The sequence below is a fragment of the Lagopus leucura genome, unplaced genomic scaffold (assembly GCF_019238085.1).
Source record: "Lagopus leucura isolate 7727_CA_CO unplaced genomic scaffold, USGS_WTPT01 Super-Scaffold_100057, whole genome shotgun sequence".
Classification (NCBI taxonomy): domain Eukaryota; kingdom Metazoa; phylum Chordata; class Aves; order Galliformes; family Phasianidae; genus Lagopus; species Lagopus leucura.
Window position 1 is genome coordinate 220,014 of NW_024962303.1, and position 14,654 is coordinate 234,667.

Genomic DNA, 14,654 nt, shown 5'->3' on the forward strand with positions numbered 1-14,654 from the left:
TTCCATCCCTCCTCCCGTGAGGTCTGGGCATTGTTTGTCACTCGGCACAGTTGATTCTCTTTTGCTGCATCCGGTGGGGATGAGCACAGCAATGCTAAAAATACCCACATTATGCAACGCCGGCTGCAGACAGCTCATCCCACAGCACCCCAGCCCAGGCAGCTCGTCTGTCCCTTACAGCTAATTAACACAGAGTTCCTGTGGTGCAGCACGAAGGGGGTTGTTGGGCTCGAAGATATCCAGGATGCAGCGCAGCCCCAAGGACAGGGCAGGGCTGAAGGCCGAGCAGAGCGCATCGGGGCCGTGCTGGGGTTGGGAGCTGGGCACAATCCCCCCATTCATCCCAGCCCTCACAGCCTCCCTTCACCCTTTTGCCTTCACATGGGCACAGAGCAGAGCCAATTTGGAAGGCTGCATTTCAAGACCTCTCTTAGCTAGCTCTGACCTAGGCTCATTAATGCTAGAGAAAGCCGCAGCGTGCTTGGCATGGAGACAGAGGAAATGCTTTCAATAATGCGGTGTACAGGAGCGCTTTGGAGGAAGAAAGTTTGCAGGGAGCCAGGCTCTCTGGGCTATTCAAGTTCACCTCAATTCAGTCCTGGGAGTGGGGAAACAACAGCGCTGACATTAAAATGTAACGGTGAAGGACTCCAAGTGGCTGATTTGGGCACCTCCCCGTGGCCCAGGGAGAAAGAGAGATGCATAAGGAGAGAAAACATCGTCTGGGGGCTCGACGGATGCTGGCAGGCCATAAACCACAGCATGTTTATGTTGTATCAGTCTGTAATATAAACATACCATGCTTATATTCTTATTGTTTTTATATGTGTTTATAACCCAGCCTGCAATTTCTGCTGGTCCCCAGCAGAACTCAAGTGGCTGCTTCCTTCCACATGGTGCTCGTCTTCTGGGTCTGGGTCAGATCTAGGGAATAGCTGGGCACAGGGCGCTGTGTGCCTTGAGGCTGTGCAGTTTGAAGAAGCTCATCGTCAACCTGATGTGCAGAAGAAATTCCCTCTGGATCCACGTGGCTCGTGGTCACCCTGGCAGAGCTCTGGCTCCTGCTTCACCACCTCCCCGAGCATCCTCTGAGATACCCATTGCTGGATGGCATTGCACAGGGAAGGCACATACGTAGAGAAACAGCTTTTCCATGAAGATTCCCACGTGATGCAGGCTGTGTACTTTGTTTATCTTTAACAGCATCCATGCAGGGGACACAGAAACCAGCGTGCTGCTGTGCACAGCATCTGCCCAATGATGGCTGCAGCCCGCCCAGCCCTTCCCACAGCTTTATGTTCCATCTGACAGGGTGAAATCCCACTCATGCAGCAGTTTGCAATCATTTTCTCGCTGAAAACCATTCCCACTGACAGCGAGATACCTGATCCCAGGCCTGCTCTTCTCCCACCAGCTCTTCCCCGTTCATTTCTTTCTTCTTTATTTTCCTTTCCCGGCTTTGCATCGGAAAACGGAGATCTCTGCATCACCACCTCACCTCCTCCCAAACATTACCTGATTTACGAGCAGCCCTCCCCCCTCCCCATAAATCACCGCCTGCTTTATTTCCAGCCCCCATCAACCCACGTGGCCCCGCACCGCACAAAGAACGTGACTCCCAGCAGTGAGCCCACAGCCTCTGCTCCCCTGCAGTCCCCCCCAGAGCCACGGACACCCCGCTCCTTCTTCCACCACTCTGACCCCAGCCCACCCCACTGTGCCATCCCCGCATCCTTCAGTGCCACATCCCCACTGTTCTGGGACACCTCCAGGGATGGTGACCCCCCTGGGCAGCTGTGCTGTGCGTCACTGCTCTCTTGGAGAAGAAAGCCTATTCCTTTCTCAGGTCAGCAGCTCTAACAGCAGCACCATTCAGAGCCCTCCTGCTGCCCACACGCGCTCCCCATTCTCTCCAGCCATTTCTAAGGAAGCTGATGAGTAGCAGCAGCCCCGGCTGGTTGCTGTTTCTGTTTTCTTTTTTTGACTAGCATGTATAATAAATGTGCTTTTGATTAAAATTTAACACATTGCCTAATGCATCAAACGGGGACCCGATATCCTGCCAGCAGCACAACCCCCCCCCAGCACAACGCTCCTTTCCCAAACTGTTTCTGCAGCAAGTGTCACTTCCATGCTACCAAAAGACGCCTCTGACAGTTTCCTGGGGGACGCCCCAACATCTGCTGTAAGGTTTTCAATCAACATGCCTTAATTTTCACGACTCCAGCGCAAACATATTTATAGTAAATAACCCATCTCAGATGGAGCGAAACCAGGTAACCTTTCCAATCTGTGCAAACACACATTTGGTGCTGGCAGAAGCTTGGAAGCCATTCCCTCTTCGCGCTGCATAACGAAGTGAAAGAGAGGATCTGTCTGAAACAGCTCCATCCAAACCCGGGGCTCGTCCAAGGATGGAGCTTAGAGAGCTTATGGAGGGTACCCATGGCTGCCCAGATCCTGCTCAAGGACTGGGGACCCCTCTGCTCACCCGTGGGCCACCTTCCCAGAAGCCAACCACCAGCCCAGCCCCAGCTCCTTCCAAGCCAAGTTTTGACTGCCAGAGGGATTTATTGCTGTGAATGCAGGCAGAGCTCCTTGGAAGTCAAGCTCTGGAGTTTGGGGTTGTTGCAGAACATCTGGTAGGGATGTGTGCTGTGAGAAGTTGACTCGTATGCACAGCACAGTGATTCAGCCTGCTGTGACACTCAGAAAGGACTGAGCAGCCTCAGAAGACACCTGGGAGGTTGAGTGAAGAAATGTTTGAAGTGAACCATCAAAAAAGAAAACCAAAAACAACAACAACATAAACGTGTTTGGATGCAGACCGCCCACGTTTAGATGGGACAGAAAGAAGTGGAGAGGACCAGAGGGGGAAAAAGCAATGCATTGCTGTGGCCTTATTGCAGATGGCACCTATGGGCACTGAGGCTGTGCCCCTGACCTGGGATGAGCTATTCCTACAGTAGCAGCACCCCATCTGAAGTGGGTCCTGGGGCTCCAGTGATGGTTTGTGAGTTAAAGCCATGGAAGTGAAAGGAACAACGCCACGGAGATGGCTGAGAGCGCTTTCACTGGGAACAGGGGAGGCACTTCCACCAATGAATCACCCGATGGTCTTTTATTTCATATAGGTTTGTTTTTATGACTCAGGACTTGGTGATTAACCTTGTTAACTCCCCCTGGCAATGAGCACCAGGGCAGTCAATTGCATCTCACTAATGCTCTGTACAGGGGGCTGTGCCAGCAGGATGCACTGCCCCATCAATGCAGCAGCGAGCTGGGGGGAAACCCACTGGCTGCGTGTGCCAGCAGGTCCATGGGGAGGGCAGCATGGGAAAAGAGTGGGAAGGGAAGAGCTCAGGGGTTGGCATGTGTGCCCAAAAGCCGAGTCCCACCCTCTGACCTCACTCCCTGGATCCATTCCCTGGCACTGAGCCTCGGCCTGCCTGCTCCGCGCTGTTCCCACTGGTAAGGTTTCTCCCAGGAGCACCAAGAGCAGGAGGGAGCTCCGTGCCGAGCTGTGTGTGGGAACTGCTCACTCCAAAGCTGGGCTGGCTCTTTCTAGGAGCTTTCCTCAGCCCAGGTGCCCTCAGGACCTCTCCATCCCACTCCATCCCATCACTCAGCATCCCGCTTCCTGGGGAGACCCGCACCCCACCTTGGGCTGCATCACGGAGCTCTTTCCAGGTGTCTGAAGCGGCAGATGCTGCTTCTCCCAAAGACAGACTCTTGGTCCAGGAGGAGAGCTGCTCCGAGGGCAGCTCCTTCTCTGCCGCCCCTGGGGCTGGCCCTTGCTTTGTGGTGCTGCCAAAGCAGTGTTGGCTCCTTCACCTGAATTTCATGGCTTACAGGAGAGGGAGAAATAGCAATCCGGGGTTTAAAACCCAGCGATGAGGCACCGGTTGGATCCTGTGGGACTGTTCCTCTGCCCATCCTCACACTCTGCCCTCTGCCAGCAGCTTCCTCCAGTCCCACAGCTCTGCAAAGCTCAGAGGTGAGCAGCATCTGACCCCAGCCCCGTTTTGGAACAGCCTTTATTTCCCCAGAGAGGCTGCAGCGGGAGCTCTGAAGGAAGAGCAGTTAATGCTCCATTTAGTTCCACACGACCTGATTTGCCACCGCTTATCCAGCAAGGGAAAAGCAAGCAGCTTGGGGTACTCTAGGATTCGTGATCCTGTGACTCCAGGGCTCAGGTGCTTTGTCAGGACCACAGTATTGTGCATCCTCCCTTGAGCCAACCCTTGGGATTGCTTTCCATGGGCATCTCTCAGAGCTACCTGCTGCATCACTGTGCATCCCTGCTGACCTCATCTGACAGAGAGCCGCCTCTTTTTTATAGAACCACAGCACCACTGAGGCTGGAAATGACCTCTCAGATCCCACCATGCCCAACCCCATCCCTCAGTGCCAAATCCCCACGGTTCTGGGGCACCTCCAGGTGATCCCCTCGCTCCCTGGGCAGCCCGTGCCAGTGCAACACTGCTCTTCTCCACCCCCAAACCTCTAAATGTAATGTTTCTGTGCTCTGATGTGGCCGTGCTTGCTGCCTGCTCCCATTCCCCATTGCACACACTCCCCAAACAGACAGATTTTTACACCTCTGAGGAGCCCAGCACTTACTGCAGGGGATGACCTTCTGCCTCAGGACCCGCTGAGTCTCAGCACTCAGGTGAGTCTCAGCTGCCTGCTGCTTTTGGCCATCCTGGCACACACCATCTGTCCTCTCACCCAGACCACGAGAGGAGATGTGAATGACACGCTGTCCTGGTGCCACCTGCCTGTCCCTAAGCCCCGTGCCATGGCCTTTGTGCATGCTGCAGCACGTTGGCTCAGCTCCATCCTGTCCTCAGCTGTCACTGTACCTCACTCCTCCCGTCCCCTTTCACGCTTTTGGACACCTGCGCTTCCATTTGCATTCCATGACGCTCGTTACAAACCCCTCCAGCTCTTATTTTCACTTCCTGGGAGTGAAAGCAGAGTTGCTTTCCTCCAAACTCTGTGTTTCCATTTACAGTTGGAGAGGTGCATTGCTGCAGTGGGAGACGGCCGTGCCAAATTTCCCCTTCCTAAGGGCCAATGCCCAACGCGTGGCTCCTCCAACACACACGGTGTCATCTTCTCATTTAAGCCAGCAAGGAGGAATGTTTGCTGGTAAACATTTCAGGGCCTCGTGCCAACGAGCGCGTCCTCCTCTTCCTTACAGGAACACCAAACATCAGCACGCCGCCAACCGCAACCATCGCAATGTTTTCCCTTTCCGACAGAAAAATGTCTGACTAATTAATCATTCTCTCTCAGTAGCCAAAAATGAGGCAACTCTGCCATATGCTAATGCGCGCCGGGACTCCACGAGCTGTGAAATATTTAATACTGAGCAGGCAGAGAGGAAGAGAGGATCTCATTCCCTCTCTGCTTCGGCACAGTGCGTTCCGTTGCCTCAAAACGGAGTGTGGTTTTTAATCCTGCCCCTCTGCCCATCTGCTCGGGTGGTGCAGGGCGCTCCGTGCACGGGATGGATGTTCATACAGCTTCTGCTGGCTCACTGACAGCCCCAGGTGAGCTGATGTGAGCAGAGCAAGGCAGGAGGTGAAGGTTGAGGATGTGTGATAGCACAGATTTGCTGCCCAGTGGCTGAAGGAGTTCCTTTTGGGGAATGCATTCTGGAGCGCTGCTCGCCCACCCCATGGGCACCCCAAGAGGACAGGAGTGAGCCGTGACCCCACTGCAAAGAGCAGAACGGGAGAGCCAGCCCCAGCAGGGCGAGCACCAAGCAGGGCTCTCCTCACCCCTGTGAGAGCACAACCGGCCCCTCTGGGAGATAAACAGCCCAAACACAGCCAGCACTGAGATCAGCAGTGATGTCTCAGCTGTCCACAAGGAAGGAGGCCACACCAGAGGAGAAGAGGGATCCTGGTGCATCACCAGAAGCCTCTGCTGTGCTCGGGGGCACTGACACCCCCCAGGGATGCATCCCCTGCTGAGAACTCCATCCTAACAGCCAGTGATGTGTGGTCAGCTGGCAGTGAGCTTCCTGCTGGGAGCCAGGCTGACCCATGAAATACAGGTGTCTGGTTTGGATATGGAGGCTGAAGTGCTGTAAGCACCAGACTGGGGAGGTGTCAGAGGGACCCCATGGCACTGCTCTGCTCTGGGGCTGCTGCGTCTGAATCAAAGAGGGGAAGAAGTCCTGTGGCCACTGGGAAGAATGGGAATATCCGTACTCCTGGGAAATAGGATCACTTGAGTTGGAAGGACTCTTGAAGCTCATTGCATCCAACACCACAATAGCTGGAGCTGAGGTCCTTGTCCCTTAGAGCAGAGCCATTCTGTGCTGGAATCTCCATGTCCTGGTGGGTGTTTGTGAATAGATGCCTGAAAGTGCTCTCTTCTTAATTGCCTCCATAAAGAGCAGAGGTATATCAGTCACCAGCCTTCCATTACAGCTATAAAGAGCATCACAAGCAAACCATTAATACACATAAAGATGGCAGGTAATTAATGTTCATATTAGCATAAATACCATCGTGTGACTTTATTAGCAGACCGACCTTCAGGAGGGGACATCAATAGCATCAATTCAAGAACATCATCCAGATCAGTTATAACCGGAGGCAGGAGGTGCTTGTCGAGGGCTCAGGGCTAAACCCAATGCAGCAGAAATGCTAATTCATGGCTTGAAGCAGTGACAGGGCAGCTGGTGGGAAGGCAGGACCAACTCAGGGGAGCTCAGGTGTATGCAGTGAAGGATCCACCCCTTCCCAGCCCCTCATTTAAGGGTTGGCAGTGGAGGCAAGGGTGCCTTGTTGGAGATCCCTGTGTGCATTTAGGAGGTAAGTGGTTTCTTTATTTCTGTGCTTGTTGCATTTGAGCACATCCTCTCTTGCTGCAGCCCGGGACCTTGCTGCTCTGCTGACATTGCTGTGCTTTCAGTTGTGTTACACCCAGGGACTGCTAGGTTCTGTGTCCCTCCTCGTGGGGAGTTGTCTCCTCCCAAAGGCAAAGCAGACCCAGCTTGGTTAATTGAGTCGGGTACTGGGGGGAAAATAGAGAAGATAAAATCAACAGATCCCTATCAGAGAATGAGGGAGTGAGAGGAAACCCATGGTGTGGTGCTCCCTTAACTCTGCAGCAAGGTGTTGGGGTGCGTGCAGAGTGGAAGAGCAGCCTCTCCATGCCAGGCATGAAGAGAAAGCTGGGTAATTGCTTCCCCTGCACTGGGGAGAAGCAGTGCTAAAGAGGAGGAGGACAGAGGGCCTTTTCTTTGCCTCTTGGCTTTGTGTGAAGGGTGGGAAGGGCTTTCTCTGTGCGTCTCCATCTGCTGGGTAACGCCAGCCCAGTGCTCAGGGGTGGGCATGCATGATGGCACCTCGTGCCTCACCCCATGCCCTATGCATGGCACGTCATCGCTGGGTATGGAAGTGCTGCTGCTGAGAGGTGACTTGGGGTGACTGACCCTGCGTGGGGACAGCTTGGAAGAGAACCAACACGGTGCCTCTGTGCACAGTGCTCCCACCAGGGCTCCTCCCCAACCAGATAGGTGGAAGTGAGCATCAACCAAAGGATGATGAACCCGCTCATGTGTGGCTCTGCTGTTGCTGCAGCTCCAGCTGTAGGTGCACGCATTCCTCCTGTTGTGCTCAGTCAGACCAGTGCTAATGCAAACAAATGGCAGAAAATGAGCACTGGTTTGTTAGCTGCAAGAAGAGGTGCTGAGGTTGAAATGAAAGCAGCTCCTGGGCAGGAAGACAGAAAAATCGTACCTGTGAGGCCCTGAGCTCACATAAATCATCCTGTGATGGAATGAACTGTCATGAAGGCTGACAGCAGCTCAATCCAGAAGCAGTTATCCTGTGTTCAGATATCAATTACAATCACTAATGTTAAAAGCAAAACCAGCTAAAGCTAACCGGGGACCGAGCATCAAGCTGCCAAGAGTTCAGGCACCACAGGCGTTCTGCAGTTGTTTTCAATGGCAATGCTCAGTTTGAAGGGGCCAAGAGAAGCTGGGCTATAATATACTTCAGACTGCTGTCTGCAGCCTCAGTCACACACATCATGGGAGGGGATCCATCCACTGCCATCAGTGTTGGGCCCACCTGTGCAGGAGTTCTTAGGCTGTATGACCCAAAAGAACAAGCTTGTTGCCCAAGGAGCCGTTGGCTTCAGGTGGGCAGGAGTGGAGTGGGAAGGAGCTGAGATGTGCAGTGTGAAGGCGACCCTGATAGGGTCAGGGCTTTTGCCCCTGCAGCGGTGAGGGGCTGAAGGTGGCTTTGCCCGGATGCTGTGTATGTGAGCTCCTCACCTAGGAGCTTTGAAAGTCAGGAGTGAAGTTGTATCCGAAGAGAAACTGGAGCAACATCCTTTTGAACGCATGGGAGCCTCAGAAGCAGCTGAGTGTCAGAACAGAAATGAAAGGCATCAGAAATAGCTGCCCCTGCCCTGCAGCTCCTCTGCCCACGCTGCTCCCAGCTCTGACTCTTCAAAGCTCCCCCCCTCGCCGGGCTCAGGGCTCCCAGGCTGTGAGAAGGGCACCTGTGAGTGACCCTGGTTTTCATGGCAAAAGGCACGAGGTTCAGCCCTCCCATCCCGTGGGTTCTCCCATTCCCTGCCCCTTGGAGGGGATGCTCCAAAGCCAGGGTGCCACCTGCTCCCACGGGGCTGATTTGGGAGTGCAGTGTGATGTTTTATCCTGTCTCCTATTTGTGACACTTCAGAAATTAATCTCTCTTCTCCAAAGAGCAACGATACGCAGGCAGCTTAGGGAGTGATGGGTTCACCATCCCTGAGGTGAGCCGTGGGGATGTGGCACTGAGGGATGCAGTGATGGCCACAGTAGGGTTGGACTTAAGGACCTGAGAGGGCTCTTCCAACCTCCATAATGCTGTGATTTATGACCCTTAGCAGCAGGAATAGCTCTCCACAAACCCCTGGGGACACCTAAACTCTATTTATTTCTGGGAGAGGCAGTTTTTCCCCACCATCACCCCCCCCCTCTCGAGCCCTATGAATATTTATGTAAATCCAGGCAGAAAATATGCTGGTAATTTAATATGTTTTTAAAATAAATGTTGCATATAAACTAGCCCCTATCTAATTAAATACATCGCTGTGTTGTGCACTGCTGCTGCTTGGCCATTTGCAGTCACAGCCACACATTAAAAGTTTGTTAGAAGAGGGCTTGAAACACTGAATTTCAATGTGAGGCAAAGCTTGAGCAGGGGGGCCTTGCTCAGGATCCCCCCATCCACCCTATAGGGTGATGTCTTCACCTCTTGGTAGAGCCCAGGCAGGGCACATATGGCAAAGAGGGGATGGAGGCACCTCCTGCTTGGTTCAGGAGAGCCTCAGCTTCGTGCTGACCCACCTCGAGGTATTGAGGTGCTGCTCCTTGCTCTGGGGGTGTTCTCAGCCCCAAGAACCCTTTAGCTTCAGTGACACCTGGTGGTGCTTCTCCTGCATGGGAAGTGCCCAGAGAGCATCGCTTCTGTGGGTGTCTGGAACTGAGGGCTACAGGGGAAGTCCATGGTGCAGGTGGTGGCTTGAATTCTCCTAGAGTGGAAGCTTGGCAAGCCAGGAACTGCTTACACCCCTGGAAATCGAAGGAATACTAAGAGGAGATGGATCCTAAAGCAATCTTGGTGCTCAATGCAAGCTCTGCATTAGGAATCTGCTGGAGCAAAGCAGGGCTTGAGAGAACTCCTTCAGAAGTGGTGGATGGCCACAATTGGGCACTAGGATCAAAGAGCCCATCCTGAGGGGAAGAATGACATGGGAAGTACGTAGGAACACAGTACTGGGTTGGGTGTTCCAGGCAGTGATGTGCACCAATGAACTCCTTTTCAACACTGAGGGATAATTACCATCCTCAGTCAATAGATTGATTTTGAAACTCCCACTTAAGCGAGGCGTTCATTGAAGTGCTGCTGCCAGTCCTGCTGGATGTGGATCTCTGTCAGAGCTTCTCAGGTCGCAGCCAGAGTGCTGTGTTTGGTTCTGGCCCTGCAATTGAAGAATGACACAGATGGTGGGGAGAAGGTGCAGAGGAAGACCACAGAGACAGCTGTGGACAAGGCCAATGGAGTTGGGTCTGGACTCACTGTGATGTTTTCTCCACATGATGGAACTGTGAGCAGTGGCTCTGAGCTGCACCAGGAGGGGTTGGGTCTTGGTATAGGGAAGTGCAGTGGGGACAACCGTGCACCAGCACAGGGCTCGTGGGGCTGTGATGAGTCCCCATCACTGGAGGATCTCAAGATGCAACTGGGTTGGGATCCCATCCATCTCATCCTCTTTCCCTTTCCCTCAGATGGTGAGGTGCCTCCCTGCCTGGGCTGTGCTCCCATTCTATGCACATCCTATGGTTCTTTGCACGTAGAAATGACTTTTTGACCCCATGTTCCTCCACGACCTTCCTCACCTCTCTGGGAAGCCCCAGCTGCTGCTGAAATGCCAATCAATAGAAAACCAATAGGAGCATCCCAGCAGGATGGATCCAGCACCCCTCTGCAGGGCTCTGGGGCTCCTGGGAGCCTTCCTGCAGCAGCCTGGCTGCCACGGGGCGCTGGGCTATGAGAGCTCTTCACTCCCCATGTTTTCCATGTGATCTCACTTCAGAAAGCACAAAACCAGCGATGGCTCTCATTGACTTGGCTGTAGCTCATGGCCCAGGTCCCGGAGTTTTCTGCTCATGAGAAAAACAGCCAAAGCACACGCAGCCAAACGCAGCCTTATCAGCACTGATGTTAGCAACAGAACGTTGCTGCTAAGGGATCTACCCCTCACCCACCCCCATTTCTCTGTGAGCTCCGGGCAGGAATGGAGCAGAGCAGCTTCTGAGCGTCGTGTTGTGATGAGGAGAAGTTCTAAGTGACGTTTATTTAACTTGCTGGGAGCCACTTAGCAAATGACACAGACAGTAATGACAGCGTTCTGCGCGTGTTTGATACGTGTAGGGAGCGCAGCCGGGGCTGGCAGGACCACAGAGCAGGTTATGCAGCAAGAGACATTTATTATCCTAATGGGAAGTGACAGTGATGGATCACCCAGTGTGACACTGCTCATTGATGGGAGAGGATGAGCTGGAGCCACGTGGCTGTGCTGCTCCTATTGATCCCATTGCTGGGGTGCTGAAGGTGGGGACAGCAAAGCCATCTCCTCCATGGTAGGAAGCAGCACGGCCACAGCCCCTCTTGCAGTCCCAAAGTGCTCACAGGGTGGCTCGGGGACCCTGCTGGTTTCAGCAGCATTGCTTTCACTGCAGATCTGCCTTTAGAAAGATGTTGAGGGCCTGGCCCCAGCACGCCTCACTGGGACTGAGGGATTGCAGTCCAGTATGTTGGTTCCTGGAAAATGGTTTTCAGTTGTGCTTAAAAATAGATGAGTGGAGTGCAGATGGGCTCTGCAAAGGGAAGTTTGTCAGCCTGCTTGGAAGGTCCCTGGTAAGGATGGAGCACGGCCCGCTCAGACCTCTTTGCAAGGAGCAGCACAAGAGGGTGGGAGGAGAATGCTGCTCCGGAAAGCAAAGGCTGAGATGGGACAGAAGGGATCTCGGTTTGTCATGAAGGCAGCAACCGCTGTCCCATAGCAGGGCTTAATGCTTTCAGCAGCCATCTGGAAGGGGAAGGAGCCGGGAAGCGGAGCCCAGTTTGTCGATGAGACAGAAGGGAGCTGATTGAATCCAGACAGAGTCGTAAGCATCGCAGAGAAACCTCACCGAGCCAGAGAACGGGGTGAAGGCTGGGGATCCGCTTCAGCAAGCAAACACCGTGGCGCAACGGAGAGAATATTTGTGTAGGAAATGGCATCAGATCCTGCAGGAGCCACAGCTGAAAGGGAAGAGCTGCAGCAAAGCTTGGCAGAGAGCACCCTCCAGTGGGCACCGGGAGCCCAATGGGAGCCGCTGTGCCGGTGGAGCTGTGGGTCCGTTGGTTGGGGTGGGACGACCCGGCGCCTGGTGCCACGCACTCCGCGTTGGAGCATCCCCAGCATCGGCAGCACTGCGGCACCGTGTCGGTGCGTGGGCCGTCTCCGGGTTGCTGCGGTGCTGGAGCAGCAGCATCTGGTTGCAATCAGTGCTCGTAGAGCTGGCCACGCTCCTGCCCAGCCGGTGGCCAAGCAGGATATTTCCCACAGGATCCCCAGCTCCGTGTGCTGGCATCCTGCACGTCCGCGGCAGCCGGCTGCAGGCGTGGCCCCATCGGGTTCTGTACAGAGCTGCCTGCGCCCCACAGATTCCCCCAGCGCTGCCCACAGCAGGGTTTGCAATATGCAAAGCCTTAAGAAATGGGACGAATCCCTCAGAACAGGATGGGCACGGCGAGCACAGACCAAACCAGGGTCGGAGCCAACCTTGCCCTGCACTGCTTCCCTGCAGGATTTCTCCTGCGGGGTTTGCCCTGCAGCTACAGGGCACGACCGTGGCTGCTCCTCCTTGGCCAGCCCTATGTGAGGTGGGCTGGTGAACCCCCGTGGCCAATCCAGCAATCAGCCCCACCACCAGTCCAGCAACAGCTCGAGCCGTTGGTGCGCATGGCAGCAGGCAGGGAGCACGGCTTTGCCCAGCCCCTGTAAGGACAACCTAAAGCAAGCAGCTCTCAGCTGGAAACCCCGCAAAAATAGGCACGTTGTCGGTGTGTATTCTCCCTTTTCTGGCAGCACAGAGGTCGGTGCTGGGGCAGGATGGGCTGGAGGATTGTGGCAGCACACAGCGGGCTCCCAGAGCTCGGCACAGCCCTTTCCTCCCTGCCGCACCTGCATGAGGGATCTGATGGGCTCCAGATGCTCTCCGTGCCCCACAGGTGATTCATGGTTAGGCACCGACCTCACCCTCATGGCAGGACGTGAGCCTGTGCCTCAGTTTCTCCATCTGCAACATACAGAAGTCTGGAATGGAGGCACCACATTGAATACACTGGGATCAATACGTCCAACCCCACAACTGCAGTGCTGAATTTACCCTCTGCAGCTTAGAGGAGAGCTCAAGGGGAACCGAACTGGGAGTGGGGAGCAAAGGGAAGAGGCTGGGTTTGGATGGCTGCAAGGCCAAGCAGAGTCCAGCACGGAGCAGCACAGTGAGGCTCAGCATGCAGGCAGGGCGGCACCCAGCCCAGGATATTCCCAGAGCTGGAAATATTTGGATGCTGCAAGAGTGCGTGGGGGGAGCGGTGCTTTGTGCTCGCCGCAGCCCTCCTCCTCCCCCCTCCCCCCCAGCAATGGTGCTGGGCTCTCCTCAGCTTTTGGGATGCGTAGAAATCCCATCCCTGCTGCTCTTGAGCTGCGCTTCAGAGCCGTGACCCCACAAGGACACATCCGTACGGACGTGCTGCCAACGCACTTTGCTTTTTCCTGCATGAGAAGATAAAAAAATTCCGGCATGAAGAGAGCAAACAAAGCTGTGGGAAGTTGAACGTGGGGGTGCAGAGGACCCACACGGCCAGAAAGGCAGCGTTAAAGTCCGGAGAGCCGTGTGAAGGGGCGGCAAGCTTTGGGGACTGCAAGGAAATCCCACTCCCGGTGCCCATCGCTGCCCGGGGGGTTTCTGCCCTCCCACCCCCACGTCCCAGCGGCGTTGCCCCGCGGCTCCCGACGAGCAGAGCCCGCAGCTCTCGGAGCGGAGCACCCCGGGGCGGGGGCGGCTTCAAAGAGGGGAATTTCTGCTCCGGGACCGAGACAAATATTTGTTTTGGTGTGTGCTGAGGTGAGGGGACCCGAGGGAAGCTTTGCAGGGAACAACCGGGGACTCGGCCGAGCATCCCCGAGCGCGGCCGCCCCTCCCTCCTCTTCTTCCTCCTCCTCCTCCTCCTCCCATCGGCCGGCCCAGAGCCCGAGCAGCCGCGGGGCCGGGGGAGCGGGGCCGGCCGTGCCGAGCCGTGCCGAGCCGTGCCATGCCGTTCTACAAGCGAAGCGTGGTGGCTCGGCAGAGCCGTGCCGTGCCGCTGGTGGAGCTGCGGGATGTCTGCAGCCTGGCTGCTCTCACCCTGCTCCGGCAGCTCGCCGAGCTGTGCGGCCATTCGCTCGCTTTGCTGGGGGACATCGAGGGACACGTCGAGGCTCTGGGGCGCCGCACCGGGCGGCTGCACCGCAGGGCCTCCCGCCTGCAGGAGCTGCTGCGGGGACGGCCAGGTAAGGGGAAGGCTCACGGGTCGGGCTCCGTGTCACCTCCGCCTCCGGGGCGGCACCTGCCTGGGGACGGAGCGCCGTGCCGGGGTGACGTCGGGGCAGCTCAGCGGCAGCGCCGCGCTCTGCACGGCCGGGATTTTCCCCCCAGCAGCCGGCAGCTCCCAGGATGACGGCTGAGGTTCGCTCTGTACCCCTCTTCCCGGGGCTGTCCCGTTGCAGCCTCGTCGGGAAAGAGGCGATGCGGGGCTGAGCAGATCCTCGCCTCCATCCTTGCATCCCTTACAGCAGCTTCCACGCAGGTTTGGCACGGCCGAGGTGACAGCCCGCGGCCGCAGCGTGCTGCCCGCTCCCGACAGCGGGAGGGGTTTGTTTTTGCCCGAACCGCTTTCGTTTCCCTTTTCAAGCCTTTCTCTTTGGCACCGGCTTCATCACCGGGTCAGAAGCAGGCAGCCTGCTTCGGAAGAGCTTAAAATAAGCTCATTTTTGGATTTGTTTAGAAAAGTTTATTTTAAAACGCTTTGGGAGGGTTGGAG

At 55.6% G+C, this 14,654-nt stretch overlaps 1 protein-coding gene across 3 annotated transcripts in view; it reads left to right on the forward strand.

Moving 5' to 3' along the window:
* The first annotated feature begins 13,863 nt into the window (after positions 1-13,863).
* The window catches only part of NHSL2 (NHS like 2), an 18,194-nt gene continuing 17,403 nt past the window's right edge, over positions 13,864-14,654 (forward strand). For all 3 annotated transcript variants that reach the window (XM_042886380.1, XM_042886381.1, XM_042886382.1), the window contains exon 1: positions 13,864-14,124. In XM_042886380.1, the coding sequence (XP_042742314.1) occupies positions 13,887-14,124 (238 nt within the window). In that variant the 5' untranslated portion in view covers positions 13,864-13,886. The remainder of the gene's footprint in view (positions 14,125-14,654) is intronic.